Raw genomic sequence first — 24,741 nt, 5'->3', positions numbered from 1 at the left:
CAAAGGTTGTCTTCAAATCACCTTTGCCCCCCAACCCCTAGAGCTGCGCCTTCTGTCCTACATCTTTCAGGAGTTGTAGAAGAGCATCTCTCTCCTCGCTTGAGATTTCAGGAAGATTAGCATCCTGGAAAATGCAAGAAAAACATGAACTGGCTCATCCCTCTGCCCAGCTTTTGAAGGAGCTTAAGCCGAACAAAAGCTACATTTCCACTTGGTCACACCTGGTAAATCCTTGAGATTTAATGCCCTCGATTTCTAGTTAATCTAAACTAAGTACAAACTTCTTTCCCCATTAGCACTCGAGAATATACCAAGGGAAAAACAGACTCACCCTGTCTTTGTACTGCTCTCATGGAGCTTTGCTGAAACTGGGTTTCTTATACAGGTAACATTATCCCTAATTTTGACTGTCTTCCATGGAGGAAAAGCCTGTTGTTTCCTAATGACATCAAGAAACAATTCTAACAAATAGTCTCCAACATGCACGTTTAGGAGATTGAGACAGAGGCTTTTGAACCTTGGTTCCCATCCTCCTCCACTTTAGGGAGTTAAATTGGGTGACAATGGGACACCGAGTTTGGGCAGAGGAAGAATGAGGTAAAATAAGGCAGCAGAGGTGCTGGGACAACGCTCTGGAGTGAGACAAGAAGAGTGAAAGAGAGGATTAAATATGGGTAAATCACCCAATAGATAGTAACTAGGCGACACTTACAGGCAAGAACATCAGCTGATGTGACTCGACAGAGCTACACTGGCCTCAGTGGAGCTACACTGATTTACATCAGCTAGGATGTGGGGCAAAGTGGCAAATATAAGCCATGAAGAAAGAAGAAGTCCCCGACTACACACAGGTAACTGATGTGTCATCCACACCAGGATGATACCATATATTTTGTGCAAGTACATCATCTCCCCCATTTCACTGAATCCTATTCAACGCTGTCAGAGCAGAGAAGACATGTGGGTACTATTGGCAGTTGAAACAAACAGCTGTAAATGACAAGCTGATGAAGCCTGTGTAGTCCTCAGTGTCTGAACAAAACGAACAGGATAGGATTGATACTTTCAGCTTCCTGTCAAAGAACTGCAGAACGCTTTAGCAGAAAAAAGAGGACAGGTGAGCCACGTAGAATTATCTCCCAAATATTCGGAGAACTGAACCTTCTTGCCAAAAATTCCAAGCCTGTCCCTGTTGCATGAATCTCCTGTAGCTTTCAAATCCAACTAACTTCCAGAGTTTGGGAAAAGGCTTCTGGCTGAGCCAGACTTCCCTCTTTCCATGTACTTGATCTCCCAAGCAACATTGTATTTTTGTGCCTTATTCTGGAAGAACTTTGGGAATGGAGTCAAAGATACATTCATTCCTAGAAGAGGCCATCAATTCTTTTTATGTATCGAACAGTTGCATGACCCCATTAGGTCCATGTCCATGAAAACAATTAGCCTCAGTAACAACAGGGAATGGGTTTTGAATGTCAGCCATCACTGTGATTAACAGTTCTGACAGTTTCCATTAGCAGTGATTTGATTCCATTAGACTCCAACAGCAAACTTTTAATAAGGGTAAATTCTGGTTAAAGGCAAGTTAATTAAAAGGAGCACATGCAAATCTTTAGGGCACCACATTTCCCTGCAATCTGCATAGCCTATGCAACTGTAAGATTAACCCAATATTACAGATACAAGCACTGAGCTGGGAAAAGATGACAGGCTGTGAGGGAAGAAAAGCCTCAAAATGCTGCCAAAGTTTTGATCACGTGGCTAAGAATAGATGGTATGGGGCAGTGGAGATGTGTAATGAAGTTAAATAGAGAGGTAGGATATACACCAATGCAGAGATAGTGATCTCTCTATGAATTAAAGACTCTGTATGAAGATAGAAATGTCCTGACTAATGGATGTGACTCTCAGTGATCTCATGACAGAATCACCAGGGAAGGCCCCAGTTCAGAAAAGCACATGCATGGGTCCCATTGACTTAAGCGGGTACTTAAATCCCATTGAAGTGCTCTCCTGAAAAGGGATGCTTTCTTCATTCAGGGCCTGATGGACTAGGTTCACAGAGCTCTCATGAGGAAGCTGCTGAATTGGAAGCAGGTGGAGCCAAACGGAAAGGTGTGGCAAAGTATTATGGGCCATATCCTCAGCTAGTGTAAAACAGCACAGTCCCCATTGATTTCAATGGAATTCAGTGCCAATTTATGCCAGATGAGGATCTGGCATGTTCCATGCAGATGATCCTTCACTGCCATGTGCACAAGATAAACCTGAAGGGAAACCCACTTGCTAACAGAGCTGCATGACGCACAGTGCTAATAGTCAGCATCAGGGAGCGTTCTTGGACACAATTGTAACGACTGGACAGAATCCAAGGAGATATCAAATAGATATTAAAAATGTCACTTCCTTTATTTATACACCCTCAAATCTACTGACCCCGAAGGCCTGACACAAATCCACCAATTGAAGAGAATTCAGGCTTCTTTAGACCACCTCATCTGGTATGGCAGGGGTCAGAGAGGGCCTGATGTTCCATGCTCTGACACAAGCCACTAGCATGGTGAGCAGGAGAGAACATGCCATTAATGCAACTTACCATGCAATTATTCCAAGACCTGGGTAAATCAGTTTGGATAAGACAATGGGTGATCTCAGCCCTGCTCATATTATATCCAGGATGTGGCTCTTCCAGAACACAGCAGGCAACACAACATTGTGATCCTGAGATGCTGATGTTCTGCTAAGTTCAGTGCTAGAAGGAGCTGCCCAACCAATCTCTCACCCCCAGCCATTAGCTGTGTTCCGAGACAAGGGATAACTTGCCTTAAAAAGGATGGGAGCTCAGGATTACAGCAACCGCAAAGCCCCGCTAGGGCTTATCCTGAAAACACCTTGCAGGATGGGCCTATTGTTGGACTCCCTGACTGCTGCAGGCACTCACATCCATAGCCGAGTTCCACTGCTTTTACACTTAACCGTCTGAACTCGACGCTCAGTTTAAATTAGTTCACAGCACCTTTTAAATATCCGTAACCACTGACACCTCAGCCTGCCCAATCAGCAGCAGCTTCGATGTTCTTCCACCCCTGCCCTGTCCCTCCCGTCCCCCTCTGATCCATCCTCTCTCTTTCCACATGGAGTTCAAACTCCTTGAGCTCTGCCCTGTCTGAATTCCCCCTCCTCCCCAACTTTTTTTTCCACCTTGCTGCTGCCCCGTCTCCTCCTTTCACTCTCACCTTCTTGCCCCTTTTCAGCCTCTCCGCTTGGAATTATACCCCTCTTCCTTTGCAACCAGCACCCTTGCCCTCCTCCTGCCAATCCTCCCCATGGAACTCACTCCTATCCTGCTCCTGGGTTTGGTGGTGAAAGTAGGTTGAACTAGCAGAGGGAGTTCTCAGCACATCACCAAGGAGGAGGAGGAGGAGGGGGTTTGTTTCCATCCCCCCGCGCCATCCAAGGAGAGAACGGGAGCGCTCCCTCTGCTTTTAGCTCTGCTTCCCCTTCCCCCATCACCTACTTACCCCTGACTGCATTACCTACTCCTCTCCTCTGCTCTACCCTACAGACCTTTTAACCCTCAAACCTCTCCTCTCTTCTCCTCCATCAGTGCTTAATTTCTGGCAGGGCTGAGCCCCGGCACCTCTGGGCCTGGCAGTTCAGAGCCCCGGCACCTCTTCCTTTCCTGTCCAGCTGGAGGGAGCCTTGTGTTCATAGAACCATGGACATGCAGGGCTGGAAGGGACCTCAAGAAGTCATTATGTCCAGCCCCATGCACTGAAGCAGGACCAAGTAAACCTAACCCATCCCTGACAGGTGTTTGCCCAGCTTGTTCTTAAAAATCTCCAATGATGGGGATTCCACAACCTCCCTTGGAAGCCTGTTCCAGATCTTAACTACCCTTATGGTTAGAAAGCTTTTCCTAATACCTAACCTAAATTTCCCTTGCTGCAGATTAAGCTCACTACCTCCATATCCACTGAAGACAAGGCAAGAAAACAATGGATCACAGTACTCTTTATAACAGCCCTTAACATATTTGAAGACTTATCAGGCCCCCACTCCGTCTTCTTTTCTCAGTATTAAACATGCCCAGTTTTTTAACCTTTCCTCATAAGTCAGGTTTTCTAAACCTTATATCATTTTTGTTGCTCTCCTCTGGACTTTCTCCAGTTTATCCACATCTTTTCTAAAGTGTGTCACGCAGAATTGGACACAATACTCCAACTGACGCCTCACCAGTACCGAGTAGAGCAAGCAATTACCTCCTGTGTCTTACATAGACACTCTTACTAATACACCCCAGGATGATATTCGCCTTTTTTGCAACTGCATCATGTTGTTGACTCATTCAGTTTGTGATCCACTATAACCCCAGACCCTCTTCTGCAGCACTATTATCTAGCCAGTAGGTTCCCATTTTATAGTTGTGCATCTGAAGTAATTTGCACTTGTCTTTATTGAATTGGGTCTTGTTGATTTCAGACCAATTCGCCAAGGTCCTTCTGAATTCTAATCCTGTTCTCCAAAGTGCTTGCAACCCCTCCCGGCTTGATGTCATCCACAATTGTTATAAACACATACTCTGCTCCATTATCCAAGTCACTAACGAAAATATTGACTAGTACTGGATCCAGGACTGACCCCTGTGGTACCTCACTAAATACGCCCTTGCCGTTTGACAGCAAACCGCTAACTACTCTGAGTATGGGCTTTCAACCAGTTGTGCACCCACATTATATTAATTTCATCTAAACCACATTTCCCTAGGTTGCTTACGAGAATGTCATGTGGGACTGTGTCAAAAGCCTTACTAAAATCAAAATGTATAACATCTACTGCTTCCCCCCAGTATCCCTGATGAAGGAAATTAGGTTGGTTTGGCATGATTTTCTTCTTTGTAAATCTATGCTGGCTATTCCTTATAACCCTAATCTCCTCCCTGTGCTGCAATGGTTGTCTAAGTATCAATAAAAAGTATCAGACCCATCACCTGTGAGGGAGCTAATTAATCACAAGCAGGACTAAGACTCCCTCCCTTAAAGGGCCAGCTCACCTGTGAAAGGCACTTTATAACTCCAGTTAATTGAACTTTTCCCCAAGACTCAAAGCAAATCCTGACAATATCTGAGCTTCAATACATGTAACATTTTCCTCCATTGCCCCACCTCCTTACTTCTACTCTGAATTCAGACAGAAGCAGAAGTTCCTAGATACCATGTAGAAGGCTGTATTTGGGTCACTGGTGTAAAAGGCCTGAATCTCTAACACAATCACTGCAATGGTTGCTCCAAAGTCACGAACTTCTCTCATATTACTGCAGTGGCGGAGACCCTTAATCCCCCGATTACAATCTGCACAGACATTACACTCCATAATGTTGACTAGGAATGTTTCAGTCTTACACAGAATTTTCTCCTGATCTTGATTATTTACATAAATAAAGAGACCCTTTAATCCATTTTGTCAGCGAGTTTTCCTAAAACACCTTGCCACAGATGGCTGATACTTTCATGCTGCAGAGATTATTAGATTGTAACATTACCAGTGACAACATTACATCATTTGTATAGTTTCCTACTCAAGGCCCCTGCAGCTTGATGCACTAAGAATTAAGCTCTAGACACTCAAATGAGTTTACACAGCGCCTGGAAAGATTATTTTTGCCTTCTGCAGATTGAGTTTGCACATCAGCTTCTGTTTTGTGATGCTGCTATTTTGTGGATTCAGATAACATCTTGCTACAGCTGATAATGCTCCATTTGGAATGTTCCTGCTTAAATTGCTGTCAATTGCCTCCCTCTCTCACCTCTTGAACAATCACTTACCGTATACTATATGCTTCTATCCCGAGGCCCTGTCCCAAAGAGTCACCCTTATAATTGGTCTGATTTGCCTTTAAGAAATTCACAAAGATGATTGATGGTCCTGAACCAACTTCTCCTTCCCTGATCAGGACACACCTGAATCTCTGGATCCATAGTGACTATAATGAGCCAGATCCAAGCCCCACATCTGAGCAAATTGGAATTTTGGAAAGTTCTGATTGGAACTTCTTAATCCAGACCTGCCTCCAGTTTGTTATATTATCAACAGTAAAACCCAACAAAAGATGGCAGCTGGAATTCAAGAACTACTTAAACAAATGAATACGTTGAGTGTAATTCATATGATGTGAGCTCAGACAAGGAAAATCAGAACATTCAGGCAGTTCAATGCAATCCAGGTTATAAAAAAAACTCCACCTTAAGGAAGCCCTTGCTAAATTCTACCCTCTGTTTAGAAGAAATAGTTCAGCATCAGGCCTTACATGAGGCTTGGGCATTTCATTTCAAGGGAAGACTTTAAAAGAGAAGCAGCCAAATAACATGATCTGGTTTATGGCCAGAACTGGGGGGAAACCCCCCCACAAAGAAATGCTCTGTTCTAACAGCATGTTTGAGCAGGACATGCCTTTGCAAAGCAAAAGAATAATGCTGGGCACGTGGAACCTGTGCTTCCAAAAGGCAAATGATTCAACTGGTTCAACAGTGAACAGATCAATTTCAGCACATATTTAAAGTGCCTCCATCACAGTTGTAATTCTCTGTCAGGAGCTAACAATTTATACCTGCATTTCTATTGGTCTCTTCCTTTTACTTCTCATTTGTTTTAATAAATTCTCAGTAAAAATCTAGGGACTTAAAAAAAAAGCAATTTGCCTCAATTTGCTTTTTTGGGGCCTGATCCACAGCCTAATAAAATCAATCGGAAGACTCCCATCACCTTCAGTGGGTTTTGGATTGAGCCCTTAAAGCACTCCTGTGACGACTAACTATTACTGCTACCATTGACCTGACATGGTCGCAGGCTGCTCCTTCCACTTTGCAATTTGGGATTGGGAATGGTTTTAATCATCTGCAGGCCGCCTACTCTCTGCTTCACCATTTGGGCTCAAGCCTGGCTAAACAGGCATTTGGCTGCTTTTACACACACTGTCTTTCCACAGCCACGTGGTTTGCAATAAGAGTCTGCCTCACACATCCAACTTGATGTGTCACCAGGATGTGTCATCGGTAAGGCTAGGTTTTTGTCATGGATGTGTTTAGTAAAAGTCATGGACAGGTCACGGGCAATAAAGAAAAATTCACTGAAGCCCATAACCTGTCCTGACTTTTACTACAAATACCCATGATAAAATGGGAAGGGACTGGGCAGCTGTAGGGTGTCTGGGGGTTCTGGGGCCCTGACCACCGGTCGGGACTCAGAGCTCCAGGATCACCTTGCTACCAGAAGCAGAGGGAAGCTGCAGGTCCCCCTTCCCCAGTGGTGGGGAGCTGTGGGGGTCCCCATCGGCACAGCTGGCAGAGAGCTGTGAGGATCCCTCTGTCCCCCACAGTGGCTGGGAGCTGCGGGGTATCCCCCACACACACCTGCAGCGGCAGCTGGGAGTGGCAAGGTACCCCTGCTGCTCATGGCGGCTGAGAGCTTGGGGGCCCGCTGCCTCAGGTGGCGGGGGTACCTCACAGCTCTCTGCCACTGTGGGAGGTGGTGGGACCCTGCAGCTCCCAGCCGCCAAGGCTGAAGTCATGGAGGTCGTTGGAAGTCACGGATTCTGTGACTTCTGCGACCTCTGTGACGAAACCGTAGCCTTAGACATTGGGTCCCCACGGGGCCTCCGAATGGTTCTTTTAGCTCAGTTTGTGATCACTGGATCTTCAGATTGATTTATTCCCAGCATATCAGGGGCCCTCTTTTCAAAGCAGAGGTCTTGTCCCTCACAGAGGCAGAGGATCATACATTACATATCCTGATTTGATATGTGAAAGCCTCATTGTGATTGCAGTCGTGCAGATTCTCTTTAACCAGGTTAATATACAGTGCTGATGCCCTGTAAATATTCACTGTGTGATCCTGGGCATTCAGCACTTATAGTTCCCTTAGTGCACTGAAACTATTAATAGGAGTCTAGAGAGCTGAAGGTTATTTAGCTCCTCAGTGAGCTGGTCAATGAGGAATAGCCAGCAAGTCCTTAAAGTGGTCACAAGTCCCTTTCATCCCCAGGAGCAACCGGCATTTCTGTTCCTCCACACTCGGTGAGCCTGGTAAGGATTGAATCGTACATCATGCTGCGCCCGCAGGTAACTGACAGCCCTTTCCTTTCATGGAGCAGGTTAGCTTCCTGAAAGACCGATTTGCTGAGATTTGGGATTTTAATGTTGGCTGGAACACTAACAAGCTTAACAAACAGGAGAAACAGCAAAAGCAGCTTTAACTAGCACTCATCTTAACAATCTAGTGATTTGTCAGGATCCTCCCTGAAAAAAAGCCGTTCCTTTTTTGCTGTCACCCTGCATCCTGACACCCAATTATGTTACAGAGATGAGAAAATGAAGTGTGGGACACACACATATATATACACAAGTGTTGGCCACATTACACGTATACACAGACACACGTCCTCACGCCCACGCAGAATATACACATACTGCAAGCTGAATAGACACATATAATGCTAAACACAAATTGCTAGCTGAATACTTACACACACTACATGATTCCTATATCAAACATGCTTACTGATGGCTGAATACACAGTCGCATACCAAACAGGTATCTACTGTTACCTAAATACAACACACCCATACATACACCAGTACATGTACACAGCTACACCTGAGAGGCAGTGTCGTCCAGTGGATGCAGTGCTGGCTTAGGATGCATGAGACCAGCATTCTAGTCCCAGCTGTGCCACTGATCTAGTGTGTGACAGCCAGTAAGTCATTTCACTTCCCTGAACCGTGGTTTCCCTTCCCACGCTTGTCTATTTAGACTGCATGTTCTTTGGGGCAGGAACTGGACAGTGGACAGCTGTGCAAATAACTGATTTTTCAATTCACTGGCCATACCAAAAAATTGGGGAAAAATATTTTTGGGTTGAAATGTTTCAGTTTCAAGGTTTTTTAACTTAATCAAACTGAATTCAATTTCAAAATTAAAGGTCATTGCCAATTGAAAGGTTTCATTTCCAAATGCTGAAATGAAACTCTGACTTTTCACCCCACCAAAACATTGGTTTTTTTCCCCACTGAAATAATTCAGCAAATTTGACATCAATTCAGGAAATGGTTTGGCTGACCTGAATTTGCATTTTTTAATCCAAAAAAAAAAAAAAGTTTTGGCCAAAACATTTCACAGTTCTAGGACAATGTGGCTACAAACAAATAATAAAAATACAGCCAGCAGAATACATGAAAACATATGCTACATTACCTGCCTCTTGCTGGCTGAATCTACTGAAACACACCCACCCTATCCAGTCCTGCTGCTGAATACGTTCACTGGCATGCACATACATATACTACTTAGGGTTGAGTGCCTCAGGCCATAAAGGCTTTCTATAAACTCATTCATTCTTTAAAGTTCCTACAGGTGCAGCGCTTTGAAGTGCACATTGTCCCTTTCTATCCAGGTCTGTTTCCTTTCCATTATAGGTGTTGAACTCCCTCCTGGAAAAACAATCAATTTGCCAGTCGTATTAGAATACTCAGCAATCTGGAAAAGGTCCCAAGATTGCCCAGCACAGCCACCGGACACTGTTATGTGCTCTTAAACACGCCTTAATTTCTTCATACTATATCTAGTATGTAAGAACCACAGCTACAGTCCTGAAGGCGGTTGGGGAATGGGACCTTCTAAAATGGGAATATGCATGTAGTTAAAAACATCCAGGTCCTAAGCTGACCCTCATGCCAGTGCAGAGGCAGGAACTCCAAGTGGCTGAGCTGAAGTGTGATTTGATGTGAAATAGTTGGGGGAAATCAGCGAATCACTCAGATGGGTCATTTCAGAAAAAGACATTACTGAAAGCCTAGGTTCTTAAGCACAAAACACTAACATAGTTTTAAAAATGTAACACCCACCTCCCCCAGCACTAGCTAAACTTACAAGGTCTGTTGAAGTGGTTAGCAAATGGGGAGGCCTTAGATTTAGAATCCTGGACTCCTTTTTCTGCTCTGTGGTGCATTACATGTGCACAGTGACTGGTTCCCTTAATCTCAGCTCAAGTCCCTATTGTTCTTTACACCACCTACCACACAGAGTGTAAGGGAGTCTTAGGCCATGTCTACACTACCCGCCAGATCGGCGGGTAGTAATCGATCTATCGGGGATCGATTTATCGTGTCTCATCTAGACGCGATAAATCGATCCCCAAATTGACGCCTGTACTCCACCTCGGCAGGAGGAGTAAGCGGAGTTGACGGGGGAGCCGCGGCAGTCGACTTGCTGCCGTGAGGACAGCCAGGTAAGTCAAACTAAGATACTTTGACTTCAGCTACACGAATAGCATAGCTGAAGTTGAGTATCTTAGATCGATCCTCCCCCCAGTGTAGACCAGCCCTTAGTTATAATTTACAGGCTGTGGAGCTGTCTGATGGCATGAGTAAAAGTAGGGAGCAGGTCACTTTAAATTACATCCTCATGTTGGTTTCTTTGCAATTCTCCTCTTTTCTGGTCCCCTGACCTTCAAATGACACTAGCTTAGATTCCTATTCACTCAGAGAGATGTGGGGGTACAAATTCAGAGGTAATGTGCAGGGGGGAAATGCAAGTTGGTGAGTGACAGTCTAAGGGCCTGTCGACACTGGGGAAATTTTCTATTTCGTTTTAAAACTGATTCAGCAAAACAGATTTTTAAAGCAGCTCAGTACTGGAATATCCCCATTTTACCGATGGGAAAGCGACGCACCGAGAAACTACGGGTATGTCTACATCTGAGGTGCGTTTCCCAGTTCCCATAGACATAGCCACGCTAGCTCTGCTTGCGCTAGTGCCTAAAAATAGCCACGTCCCCGCGGCAGCACAGGTGGTGGCTTGGGTTAGTCACTCGGGTACATACCTGTGGGCACAGCTAGCACGGGTGTGTCTATGCAAACTGGGAATCACACAGCCCAGCTCAAATGTCAACGCATCCTTTGTAACTCACTTGCTGAAGGTCACTTGGGATTTCTGAGGCAGAACAGGATCTTCCAAGTCCCAAATCAGTGCCCTAAAGCCCTGGGCCATCCTTTCTCTCTAATAATCCTGGTAATTAGTGTGTCCATTCCCCCTTCCTCTAAGTGCCATTCTTATGTCCTGAGAGAATTTAGCCTAATATAGCCTGGCTCACCCAAGACTGGATGTGTGAAAAGTCCATGCCATAAATATTCATTAAATAAGCAAGCGAGCTTAATATAGAAACTCATAAAGTCAAGTACTCTTAAAGCCCCCTCATTTCTTTTCAAACAATCAGCCAATGAAGATAAATTTGGTGAGGTTGATCACTTGCACTTTCAGGTGAAGGCTGTAAATCTCACTTTGTAAAAGAAAAATCACATGTTTCACTGTTTATAATCTCTGCAGAAAGACCTGGGCCAGCATTTCTCTGTCCTAATTCCCAGTCTCATAACTGTCAGATTATGAAACTGCAGTGTATAAACTTCCTGAGTTTACAGAAAAACACCTCTTTGCTCTCTGCCATCACTTTAATCGGATGAACTAATAAAAACAAGATTCACTATTCATACCAAGTGCCTGGAAGAAAGGAAATGGGAACAGAAGTAGTTTCAAAAAGCCATCTAAAGAATCTTCCACTCACAGCCCCTGGGGTCCCTCCCTTACCTACCAACTGCATCTCATTACCCATAATTTACCACCTCTTTCCCCTCATAATCCTTTGGGCCCCATCTACCAGCCTATGGTGTTTTCAACATTGTCTCAGAGCCCGTAGGGCTGTGCACACTCCCCTGTGGTGTCCTTTGACAGTGGTAGCTCCTCAGAGTCACAACACTGGTGCTGGGAACGTCAACTGTTTTTAATGGCAGACAAAGGAAAGGAGAGATGAATGGCTGGGACCTCCTGGGGGCAGATATGGGAAGGAACAAACTGGCAGTCCTCCCCGGATGATGCTTGCACTTCCTCTAAACATGTGTAAGAGCAGTGGTGGTCTTGCTTGAATGAGGTCTCAGAGTACATGGCATTTCCATGCTGCTTTTGGTCCAACATAGTTTCAGTGAGGATGAGTCTACAGGAGCTTCTCATGTGCTGCTGTAGCAGAAGTAGCTTTCCTGGGCTCTTCCTTTCCTTGGGGCCAGGGATCTATTGTTTGGATTGAGCAGCATCTCCAGCAGCACTAAAAATAAAACTGCACATTCAAGGTACTGGAAGAGCTTTAGAGAGGGAAACGTTCCAGAGGAGAGTACCAAATTTGTGCAGGCACCCTGTTGCACACACCAAAACTGCACTTGCAAGGGCAAATTTTAAAGATGCAACTTACCCTGGGCACCGAACTTGGTGAATCAGCCCTTAGCTGTTTCCAAATAAGACCAAAATAATAGATTTATATATAGATGACATTTCTGTCTTTACCTTTAATTGCAAAAGGTTCAAAAAAGGGCAACAAACATGATTAGGGGAATGGAACAGCTTCCATATGAGAGATTAATAAGATTGGGAAAAGAGACGACTAAGGGGGGATATGATAGAGGTCTATAAAATCATGACTGGTGCGGAGAAAGTAAATAAGGATGTGTTATTTACTCCTTCTCATAACACAAGAACTAGGGGTCACCAAATGAAATTTATAGGCAGCAGGTTTGAAACAAACAAAAGGAAGTATTTCTTCACACAACACATAGTCAAGCTGTAGAACTCTTTACCAGAGGATGTTTTCAAGGATAAGACTATAATGGGGTTCAAAAAATAACTAGATAAGTTCATGGAGGATAGGTCCATCAATGGCTATTAGCCAGGATGGGCACGAATGGTGTCCCTAGCCTCCATTTGCCAGAAGCTGGGAATGGGCAACAGGGGATGGATCACTTGATGATTACCTGTTGTCCATTCCCTCTGAAGCACCTGGCATTGGCCACTGTCAGAAGACAGGACACTGGGGTAGATGGACCATTTGTCTGACCCAATATGGCTGCTCTTATGTTCACCTATCAAAATGGGAAATATGAACTTTCCATCCTCTTGTTTATTTCCGCCCCCCCCAGGCTCTTAAGACACAATCCCCAGATATTAATAAAAGAATGACGAGTTTCCAATACCATCAGACACTTTCTCTCCCAGCGGTACAGAAATATTCCAGTAAGGTCACCAATTGAAGGTGAAACAGCAGGAGACTAATCCTACCTGTAGGACTGCAGAGTGCATCTCCATTTAATACATACTGAAAACAAAGCTTAGCCAGCCATATTGTATTAAGACTTCAGAAAGAATGTGCTGGTTTGAAGGGACACATTTAGCACACAGAGTGGGCCTGAGTCTTCCTAATGTTTAGTCACTGATGCGTTAATACCACAGGAGGACACTGGAATCTGGAATTATGTCTGCTCAGTTCCCAACTACCGTGCTGACACAGGGAGCTATAAACAGAGGAAGAAATACCTTTGCATCCAACTGCAAGTGACTATACAAATAAGAAACATGTCAGAAAAAGAGAAAAGTAAACAATAAAGGCTCAAAGTGCAGGGGATTCCCAGAAAACACTGGCCATAGGAGAGGAATTGTTCTACCCAGTTCTGATGTCCTGGAAACTTCCTGTGCATCACTGGTTAGAGGAATAAATGGAAAGGGCCTCGCTATCAGAACACATCTCTCAGTCCTGTATCAGTGGAGGGCTGTTGGCTACCGTATATTCCTCCAGCAACTTATCTAATGAGGGACCTGCGGTAACAAGGGTTTTACCAGGCATAAGCACAGAGCCAGCTAAGCTCTTCTACCAAAAGTCAACACAGAACTCACCCACAATAACCCAACAGTCAGGCCTGTGTGCACATGCCCCTGGGTAATACAATCAGGGCCCAATTTTCAGAAGAGGTGATATCAGGTGCTTGATGTCTATGTGTCACACACCCAAAACTAGTCATTACATTGTTTGCAGCTACATCACTTGGGGTGAAAAAATCAGAGACTGAGTGAAGATCCCTTTGAAAGCTGGAACCTCAGTGTACCAGAGGAGAAGAACATGGCAGCATCTTCTCCTCTTAAAGACTAGCTATGGGGACTAGATATGTGTATCATGGACAGAAGCCTCTTGCCTTCAGGGACTAGGGTGTATGAGACAATGGGTTAGAGATTAAGAAATTAGTCTACTTTGGATTCACAGGATAGTTGCCACAGCATCCACTGGAGAGACAGGAGCATTCGTTATGAGCCGACCTCTCTAGGGGAGTGGGAATAAAACCTTCTTTCATGCCTGCAGTGGCGCTGACCCTTGCTGTGTGAACCCCAAAGTCTGTTGGTCCTGGGCAACATTTTTGGGATTGCTGCGCTGGACTAAAACTGAGGCTCTCTGAAAGTTCCCTGGACAGGAATAGCGCAAGCAATGCAAGCATCAGTGCATGGCCCTGCCAGTGGGAGCACCTCCGGTTAGCTCAGCCTTTGGCCTCTTGGTTGAGATTTCCAGCAAGGGGTACTAATTGGGATGGGTCTGATCCAAAGCCCCAGATCCAAGCACTCCAGACTTTTGGGGACGTCTGCACTGGAACTTTATGGCTTGGGCTCATCCCTGGGTTTTTTGTGATGTATCCACCAGGAAGGTGGGTCGAGGCTACCAAACTGCTGTGAGATACTGTAGCACGGATCCACCATCATTGCTGGTCTGAGGAAGAGCCGAAGTCATGATCTAAAAAAAGGAAGCTGGAGCATGCTGCAAGAGAACTAAAACCCCAAAATCCAAGAGCTTGCTGTTCACTTTCAGTAAGGCCCCTTTACATTGACTGTAAATGAGAGTCAGGCCACAAGCCTCTTTCCCTTTCCATCCAAGCAGTTCTGAATGCCCTAGGGAGGTTTTCGGTAAGAGGAGCTGCCACTGACTCACAGGGCTACCATGCCTGTGTGGAAGTTACCCACAAAGCAGAGATTCACCATGGGAATGGAGCACTACCAGGCTTGATCAGAGCAGAGGTTTAGGAGTAAGCATTAGATTGGGACAACATGTGTACTTGCATGTACCAGACCTAACGTGATAAGCACCAATGAATGGTGCCAGATCGACAGGCCCCGGAGTTCTCTCTGCAGGCACAGTCCAGTTACAGCAGAAGCAGCTGTAGACTGAGATTTGCCATACTGTCCTGCCAATGGGTCCGACCGGGAGAAGCCACCACCACTAAGGATAGGAGGTAGTTCAGCCTCCATGGCCCATGAAATACACAGCCTCTTACTGAGACAGCCAACAAGAGCATTATTGTGTGCTGGTTTGGGGATTGGTTTGGGTTTTTTTTACGAGGACACCTGCTCACTGGGACATGGCTAATTCCCATCAGCTTCATTTCATGTAGGCCCCCAAACAGCCATCACATGGGGTCAGCTTTTATGTCCACCAGCCTGGGCTGAATTCAAAACCAGCAACACAGAGGCATAAGGCTCCCTATCCCCCTCACCAAACCAGGGCTCCAACACTCGCTAACGCAAAAAGGAAGCACCATTGAACAGCAATTTGGTAAAAACATAGCCAGGCCTGGCAAGCAACTAAGCAGGGGTCAAGGCTAATCACACGGCTCATGGTAAAAAAAAAATCCCCTCCGCAAGGCTATGAGAGCAGGAGAAGACTGTGCTAATGAAGTCTCCATGCTGAGCCCTTTCCCTCCAGGGAGTGTTTAGCTAGCCTCTGGGCAACACAGATTGGGCCCCGCTCACCTGCTCATGGTATTCAATCCCCATGCTTAGGGTGTTGATCAGAATGGCAATCATGATCCCCCGGCCAAAGTACTTGCTGTCCACGATCTTCCGGAACGTCTCACAAACCACTTTCCAGAAAGCCAGGATTTGGCTGGTTTTCCTGCCCCTGGTTTTCCCTCGCTGAGGGTCCCTCTGGTCGCTGTAGTGGGCATCCTGGGTGAATTCATACACCCCCTCGCTGTCCGAGTCCGCCGTCTCATTGTCCGTGAGCTCCAGGTCACGAGCCAGAGTCTTGATGCAGTAGGGGCAGCTGTCTGGGTTGCAGGAACCACTGTCCAGTTTCCCACACTGGCTAGAAATCTTGCAAGAACTTTGACAGGCACCTAAAACACAAATAAGCCGAGGTAAGAGGAGTCTGTTCCCTGCGTGCTGGGTCAGGGAAGCTAAGGGTTCAAATGAAGGGAACTCCTCATTCATTTTATTACCATATGACACACTCTGCCTAGCTCCTCCTTATACAGGCTGACAGGAGTCTGCTTGGTCCCTAAGCCTGCATGAAGGCCAGGCAGAAGTTATAGTCTTGCTCCTTGTCACAGCACTGGCCCTTTAAGAGGGAACGGCCAGGGCAGCTGTAGTTAGCTGATCCCCAGCTGGGCTATCAGAGAAGGCGAGTCAGGCTGAGAGTTAGTCTGAAAAGGGTCAGAGAGTGCTCGCCGCATACTGCCTGAGATTAGGGAGGCAGGTCAGACAGGAGACCCGGGTAGTGGGAGAAGGAGCAGCAGGAAGTTCCCTGGGAGTGGCTGCTGTTGTCCCTGGGAGGGGAGCAGTGGGAACCTGCTGGGGGGAAAGGGTCTCCAGAGAGAGAGAGACAGCACTGGGAGGCAGTGCTCAGTGAACAGAGCATGGGAGAATCCTGTCATAGGCCCTAAAGCAGGAGGAATTGAGAGAGGCAAAGGGGAGCGATAGAGCTGGCTGGGCAGAGGAGTTGTGTTTGTGTGTTTTTTGCCTATATTTGAGAAATAAAACTGCCTGGAAAAGAGACTCTGGGTGTGGCAAGGGGTCCTTTGTGGGCTGGGGACAAGCCAGCACCCTACGCATCCATAAAAGCTCAGAGCTTCTTCAAGATCCCAGCGCCACTCTGCTTTCTCGCTAACAATATTATTAATTCCCAGTTCCACCCGCAATTGGAGCTGGACCACATCTGTCGGCCGAAACATGCAAAATCAGTGACACCGGAACATTTCATGAGTTCGTGTCAGTTTTGCCCAGTTGTTTGTGTCAAAAAACAACAACAAAAATTCCGAAAAGGTTGAAACATTCGGTCTTCTCAGTTTGAAATTTTCTTCACATTTATTGAAAAAAAGCCCAAACTGGGCATGGAATTGAAATGAAACATTTCCTTGTGGGGAGAACGAAACATTTAGTTTGACACAAAATAAAACAAACTTTTAAAAAAATGTTTTGATTCACCAAAACTGTTGAAATATTTTGGTTTTGATGGGACCTGCAGTGAAATTTTATATTGATTTTTCAGAATCGCCAGGGAACCAAAAAAAACCCTGTTATTCGCTCATCTCTACCCACTCTCCTTTTCTTATCCTTGATCTGTGGGGGCAGGATCCAGCTCAGGAACTGTCCTTTGGAAGTGTTTAGAAAGCGCATAGCGGGCATTACAGCACAGAAATAAATAACAAGGCCTGATACCTGTTCTGAGCCTCTCCCTATGTCAGGAATGATTCTCTTATAAACCCCAGTTGCTTAGATTCCTCCAACTCTTATACTGCATGTCCCAAGCAGGTTAAAGAGGGTCATGCAGAAACATTGTACTCCAAGTATCTTCCCTTTATATACTAAGTGGTTTTCTGCTGCCCACAGTGAGACATGTTCACCAGCCAAGGGATCCTTACCACCTCATTATACCTTTGGCTATTAGGGCTAACAGAAAGTAATCAGCTCCCCCAGAACCTGGAGCGTTAGGCGTTGTAATTAGAGACAGTGAGTCAGCCAGAGAGTTACTTTCATACTCCTGCTGTTTGCTGATACTTCAGAATTACCAGCTTCCCCCTAAACATATGATTCTCAAATCGTTCCTCACAATGGCAGCTCCCAGCTGACAGATGGTTCCTTTGCTTGACAGTACAGGCAGGATATGCGCCTATCGGAACTGCCTGCAAATGGAATGGGAGGGTACCTCTGCAAATGCATGCCTGACACAGCCACGATATCACCATCCAGGTTAGGTGAAATAAAAAACAACCTCTCTCGCCCTCTCCCCAAAACCTTTGCCCATTTTCAGAGCCCAAATCGGGTTCTGGAATGGCTGGAAAATTGTGTCCACTTCACACGCAAGGTTCCAGTCAGGAGGGTGAACTGGAAAGGTTAAAACAGAGCGAAAGGCCTTTTTTTTTTTAACTGTGATACAAAGTGGACATGCCAGAAAGCTTCGCCTAGAAGGACTTCCAGCCCCCAGCGGCTGAGAGAGTTTGAACAAGATTTGACTATGTTCCCAAACCCCGGGAAGTAAAGGGGGAAGGAGTGTCATACAGAGAAGGTCTTAGACTGCGATTCAGGAGACCTCGGTTCAGTTTCTGGCTCTGCCGCAGACTTCTGGCGAGATTCTGAGCAAGTCACTTAGGGCCTGATTTTCAAACATGCTGAGCCTCGGCCATTGTCACTGCCTCGAATTAGAGTTCTAGGTGATCGGAAGCTCTGAAAAATCAGGCCCGGAATCTCTCTGAGCCTCGGTTCCCCCTCTGTAAAACGGGGATAACCACACTCACGGGTGCGTTATGAGGATAAAGGCTTTCCAGTCTGTGAGGCACTCAGATACTGCAGTAATGGGGAGCAATATAAGCACCTAGAGAGACAGCTATCAAACCCAAACCGAGCACCAAAGAGAGGGCAGGACAGCCAGCACTGAGGGCAGTGTTCTGCTTAGAGATGGGCCAGAACACCCTTGCGTTTTGGGCAAGCTGAGATCCAGATCTGCACTTTGCGCCCTGGGCCCAGCTCTAGTCTGGTTTGGAAATGCTGTGGTCAATGGGACTGGGGAGACAAGCCAGGCAAGCCAGATTCTTACGAAAAACACAGATTTCCTGGTAGTCCATTGCCCTACTGGCACAAAGCTGGGAAGCAGGGACTTCCACTCAGGTTCTGAACTCGGGATGCATTTTGCGGGCGGGAAGATTCTGGCTTGGCCTTACCTGGAAAGCCAGCTCCTGTATCTGTACTGTGGACTGAAAAGAATCCTGGAAAGATTCAGTGGAAAGAAAAAAGAATTAGGACTTAAGTCTTATTTCTGGAATGCAACCAAAGGCTGACCCCAGCTCCAGCACTCACCAGTACTCTGGGTCTCCAGGAGCTTGTGCATGGTGCTGTACGGCCCAGGAGGGATATTAAGGTTGGTTAGCATGCTGGCCCCAGGGTTCACTGTAGAATCTGCCACGTTTTTCTCTTTCAGCATCTCATGGGAGGTGCTTGGGTGTACGGTGGGATAGACCTTCCTGCCAACCACATTCTTGGGGAGCCCCTCTGGGCTTGGTAAACTCAAGCCAGGCTGAGGGAGGGATGACCTGCAGTGGATGGGCTCAAAGTGGCAATCTGCATGGTAGATGCTGTGCACGGACTCTGTGTTGCTGGCAGCAGCGTTAGGGGCAGGATGGGGATTAGATGTTGTGGGAGGGAGCATGAGCCTGTTGGTGCCATTGTGGAGTGAGCTGGTTTCCACATCGCTGATCTCAGGGCTGGCGCGTGGTGCCCGCAGGTTCCCATTACCCAGGTGGTAGTGGTGGTGATGGTGGTGGTGGTGGTGAATCAGATGGTGCACTGATGACCTTTTCCTCTGCCGATGTCTGCATGGCTGCCTCTCGGCCCCACTCTTATTCCTCGGGCTGGAGAGGAGACCCATTTTGAACCCTGCCTCTCTATAGCCTTTGACCAGCTGTTTGCTGGCCTTACGGGCAACGTAAACCAGATATTTGAGAAGTTCATCATAGCAGCTACCCGGCTCCGAAAAACTGGCCAACGTGCTGGCATTGGATAGGTAGCGGACCCGCTGCTCTTTCATCAGCTGGCTCTCTCGCTGCTTAGTTTCAGAGAACTGGGTGGCGATGACCACTAGGCAGAGGTTGATCATGAAGAAGGAGCCCACCTAAAGGAGAACAGAAGATGCCATCAGTCCAAGAGAGAGGGTGGTGGGGTATGTGTGTGATGACTATTGATAGCTGCTACCACTATCCTTGGAAACAAGGATCCCAAACAGGGATCAGAACCCATTGTTCTAGTCAGTAAAGCTGGCCAACATTTTTCAGACAAAAGGTTTTTTTCCCCCCCTACCAATAAATAAATGTACATTTGGGTCTACCAAAACATTTTGCAAAGTTGTGCCGAATTTGCTGAATGGTTTTGGCTGGAAAAAAAAATAGTTGAAGCAAAACATTTTGATTTTTCTATTCAAAATGACTTGCATTTCAAATTTGCTTCAATTTTATTCTGGAAAAAAAAGTATAAAAAGTTAAAACCCTTTGAAAACAAAATATTTCATTTTGAGTTGAACCAAATGAGTTTTACTTGACGCAAAACATTTTGTTCTACATTTACATTTCTCTACAAAAATTGAAAAGTTTTGTTTGGGGTCAACTAGAAAGATGTTTCCCTCCCGGTTTTTTGGTTTGGCCACTGAACCAAGCAATCAGTTGTTCGCACAGCTCTTCTAGACACTGAACAAACAAACAACACAGCTTGTCTCTGCCCCAGGTTGCTCAAAATCTAAGATAGGATATTGTGGACGGGTGAATCAAAAGAAACATGCATGTGTGTTAGTTGTAACGGTGATCTCAGGAATCACACATGGTCACTAGTTTAGCCAAAGATAGACCATGGTGGTTTGCAGGCATCACAGCAGAGATGGGTTTTAAGCAGGGATCTGAAAGAAGATAAAGTGGCAGCTTTGTGAAATCTGTTGGGGGAGGTTTTCCCCCAGCATAAAGGAGGGGACAGGAGACAGTGTGACGGTGCTTGTGGGAAAAGCAGGTGATGGAGGTTGGCGTCATTGACAGAGCAAATGGTGGGGTGGACGTGCAAGAAGAAATTACATTCACAAGGTAAGGCAGGGCCATGCAGAGGAGGAACTTAAAGGTGAGAATAGAAGCAGCTTCTGCTCAGTGAGGAGGTGGTGGTGGCAGCCAGCGGCAGGACACAAAAAGTGGGGGTGAGATGGCCTTGGATGTGGGCGTGTGTGAACATGTCAGAGCAGTGGAGGCTGGACACATCTGACACTGACACACCAGAGGCAAGGGCTAATATTTCAGCAAAGAGTAGAGATCTCACACTGACTCACTCACCGGGTGGGCGGCCCCCTGTCCTGTCTGCCCTGCAGGGGAATGCAGGAGACAGCCTCTCAGAATCCCCACTGTGGGGCCTCCCACGCCAGGTCTCCACGGGTGACGTCATATATCAAAGAGGAGGGAACGTTTATTTTGACTAAGAGACTTTGTTGTTTTTTTTAAATATCTGAGGTCCTCTTTGGTTTTGTTTTGTATTTTGTTTTATGTCTCAGCAGACACTGCTTGTAATTATCACAATTAGCTGCATTAGAATGAAAGCACTGAGCCCTTTTGATAGGAGGCTTTTTCTTCTGGCAGTGTGTGGGTGGCTTGTGAAATCTTTGTTAACCGGATTTATAGGGATATTGTTACTCAAGAGCATCAGCTGTCTGTAGCCAAGGATTTGATATTTTATTCCAAACTTGGGTTTCATTAGATTCTGTGTTGTGTACATCATGGGCACTATTCCACCTTGATTAAAAAGAGCAACCAATGACTTCTCAGGGTACGTCTAGACTACCCGCTGTATCGGCAGGTAGCGATCGATTTCTCAGGGATCGATATATCGTGTCTCATCTAGATGCGATATATCGATCCCCGAAAGCACTCCCGTCGACTCCGGAATTCCACCAGCGCGAACGGCGGTAGCGGAGTCGACAGGGGGAGCCGCGGACGTCGATCCCGCGCCGTGAGGACAAGAGGTAAATTGATCTAAGATACTTCGACTTCAGCTATGCTATTCACGTAGCTGAAGTTGCGTATCTTAGATCGATCCCCCCACCCAGTGTAGACCAGCCCTAGGTCTTGCATTCTCCCCAGTCACTCGTAATCCACAACAGCACAGGCTACCAATGCCTTGCTCTGCATTGCCTTTGGGATGCACAGAGCACAAGGATCTGTTGCAGAGCAGGAGGAACTATCACTAATTAGGAACAGAAACCCTTAAAGGACTTGGAGAACTAGTGATAGACTAAACAGGCTTTAATCACCAGGTCACCAGTTCAAATCCAGGACTGGGTTAGTATTGACTACGAATGAGCACAGTGGTGTTTTGTGGCCAACGTGCAGTGATTTCGGGTGGTCTTAGTCCATGCCTAATAGGACAGGAGTCCACAACACAGAAGCCATCCCAGCTGGCAGTCTGAGCAGTCTCCAGAGACATGGGCCTCAGCAGGTTGGGATTGATGCTCAACTAAGAACTGAGCACATGTGCTGCACTGAGGGCTCCCGCCTCCAGGATCATCACTCTGACATTTTTCATCAAAGTGGAAGCGATGGTGTTTTCTTGTGGGTGGAGCCTTTGACAGGCTCCATGTACCCAAAGAGTCTGAGCAGGCCGACACCTTACAGCGGCACGAAATTCATGTACTGTTTCCATTTACATTTTTTTTAAATAAAAAGGCAAAGAGGAGGAGTCTATTGCAAAGCAGGAAGAAGGATGAGGAGGGTGACGTATCACCGAACAGGAGGAGGGGGACCCAGTGTAGAACAAGAGAACATATACTTATTTCCATTCATGTCTCCAGCAAAATACAGCTAGATGTACAACTACAGCAGAAATTCACCCCCTGCGCAACATATTTCAATGTATGTAAAACTCATCTGCATGTCCTCCAGAGAGCTTATTACCACTTCTCCCAGCCTGGATTAAGTGCTATATCCACCACCCTTCCTGCCCACTCCTCTTCCTAGTCACACCACTACGTCCTTCCCCGTACGCCTAAGCGAAAGGCGTGCTACCCACTGGGTGGGCTGAGAGATCACTCACGATGATCAGAAGGATGAAGTAGATGAAATTGTAGAAGGAGTGAGCATCCATGACGAAGTACATGATGTCCACCCAGCCCTCCAGCGTGATGACCTGAGAGAGGCAGGAGAAAGAACAATCAGCCCACTAGTCAACACCTCCATGGCCTAAGCTTTAATATGAAGTACAGGAGGAACAGCATTGGTGCCCTTTGCATTGGTCAGTGACAATTTGCACTGGCCGTGAACTACAGCTCAGAGGGCAAAATCCTGCTCCCTTAAAGTCAGAGGCAAAATTTCCAATTAACCTCAATGGAGCAGCATTTGCTCACCCAAGTTGTGCAGCTCTAAAGTAGAGTCATGCTGAGGAGAAGGACCTAAGCCAATGTAACACAGTACGCTCTCACCGCAGCTGGAAATGGCCTTTTCCTCCCACCTCTTGGGCCAGATACTTGCTTACAGTGGCAACTTGCTCTCTGTCTCAAATACACTGGTATGTTTCACTGTGGGATGAGCATAGGATGGAATAGTGGGATGGACTCATTGTGCTCACAAAGGTTCATACACCATTTGTTAACCTGCTTATTTAATGCCACTCAAAGTGGTCATTGGAAACATACCTCATGTTAAAAAGCCTTATGGCAATGATGCTTCCAGGGTTCCAAGAGCTGACGATGCAAAGAAAAGTGATGCACAAACTGAGTTGGAAGGAAACTCTTGGGTGAAATTCACCGCTGTGCAGAGAACCTGCAGAAAAACCTGTGTACCTCTTAAATCCCAGTTAATCCCTTAAATTGGATTTAAATGGTGCATAGACCTTCTACACAGGAGTGAATTTCACCCCAAGTGAGGCAGGCTTCTTCAGACTGGACATCAAATTGCCTTCCTGGCAGCCTGTGGGACTTTTGCATTACTGCTCAAGAGCTTGCTGTGTATGGAATAGCCATAGGAGAGCAGGTCTGATCGTGCAAATATTGGTGAACCTAGCACTGATCAAGGTAGATTTGACCTGACCGAGTACTCACTCTCAGCGGGGGTGAGAATGGGAGCCCGCCCACCGTGCTCACCTGAAATATTGCGATCCATGCATATCCGATGTTGTCAAAGTTGATTGCTCCTTTGAAGGGGTTGTGCTCCCCAGCAGAACAGTTGGTGTAATACTGGTTCCAATTGACGCAGGAGGTGTTAGTGGTGTCGTTATAGGCGTAAAAGTCCAGGGTGCACTCCAGGCCTTCTTCCCTCCGTGTCGGGATACTGCGGCAGTAACGCATTCCATTCTCCCGAGGCTGGGAGCAGATGAAGGGATTTTCATCCTCATTCTCTGTCTGATAGTATCTTTCCAACTCTACCGTGTAGGGCCTTAAAGAGACCAGACAAGGTTGGGTTTTGCACAGTGACTAAAGGCAATCTGTCAAGATAACAACAACAGTAACAGTGCAGGTATCTAACAACTTTTATCCAGGATCTCAAAGCATTTTACAAAACTATTTAATGCACCTTGCAGAAGCCCTCTGATGTGACTTCATATTATTACACCCATCTTGGGAAACTAAGGCCTGGTCTACCACTTAACCTAGCTACACTGCTAAGGGGCACGAAACATTCATATCCCTGAGCACTGTAGTTAAGCCGACCTAACTCCCGGTGTAGATGCGGCTAGGTTAATGGAAGAAGTCTTCCCTCAACCTAGCTACCACAACCTGGAGGGGAGGATTAGCGAAACCCCTTCTATCAGCGTAGGAAGTGTCTACAGTATGGCACTACTGTAGCCCGGTTGCACTGATGTAACTGTGCCTCTGTAGTGTCCGTAGTGTAGACATGGCTTGGGGCAAAGACAGGCAAAGGGACTTGCCCAAGGTCACTCAGAGAGTCTGCGGCAGAGCCAGGAATAGCTCTCAGGGATCATGGCTCTTACTCTTCTGTTACAATCACTGGCACGCACAGCCTCTCTTCAGCTATTGAATGGCAAGGAAAAAAGAGAAGCAGAAAAAGAAATAAAGGAGGTGGGGAGAGTGAGAGAGGTAGTTTG

At 46.3% G+C, this 24,741-nt stretch overlaps 1 protein-coding gene across 1 annotated transcript in view; it reads right to left on the bottom strand.

Annotated features, from left to right (window-relative positions):
- The window catches only part of LOC123345941 (voltage-dependent T-type calcium channel subunit alpha-1G-like), a 145,197-nt gene that overhangs the window by 99,070 nt on the left and 21,386 nt on the right, over positions 1–24,741 (bottom strand). Inside the window, exons 5-8 of the mRNA XM_044983059.1 lie at positions 23,780–24,071; positions 22,735–22,827; positions 18,982–19,792; positions 15,661–16,025 (exon numbers count right to left, since the gene is read on the bottom strand). Coding sequence (XP_044838994.1) covers positions 15,661–16,025; positions 18,982–19,792; positions 22,735–22,827; positions 23,780–24,071 — 1,561 coding nt within the window. The remainder of the gene's footprint in view (positions 1–15,660; positions 16,026–18,981; positions 19,793–22,734; positions 22,828–23,779; positions 24,072–24,741) is intronic.

Source organism: Mauremys mutica, chromosome 12, assembly GCF_020497125.1.
Source record: "Mauremys mutica isolate MM-2020 ecotype Southern chromosome 12, ASM2049712v1, whole genome shotgun sequence".
Lineage (NCBI taxonomy): Eukaryota > Metazoa > Chordata > Testudines > Geoemydidae > Mauremys > Mauremys mutica.
The sequence above is the reverse complement of the archived record's forward strand: the minus strand, read 5'-3'. Positions and strand labels throughout refer to the sequence as shown.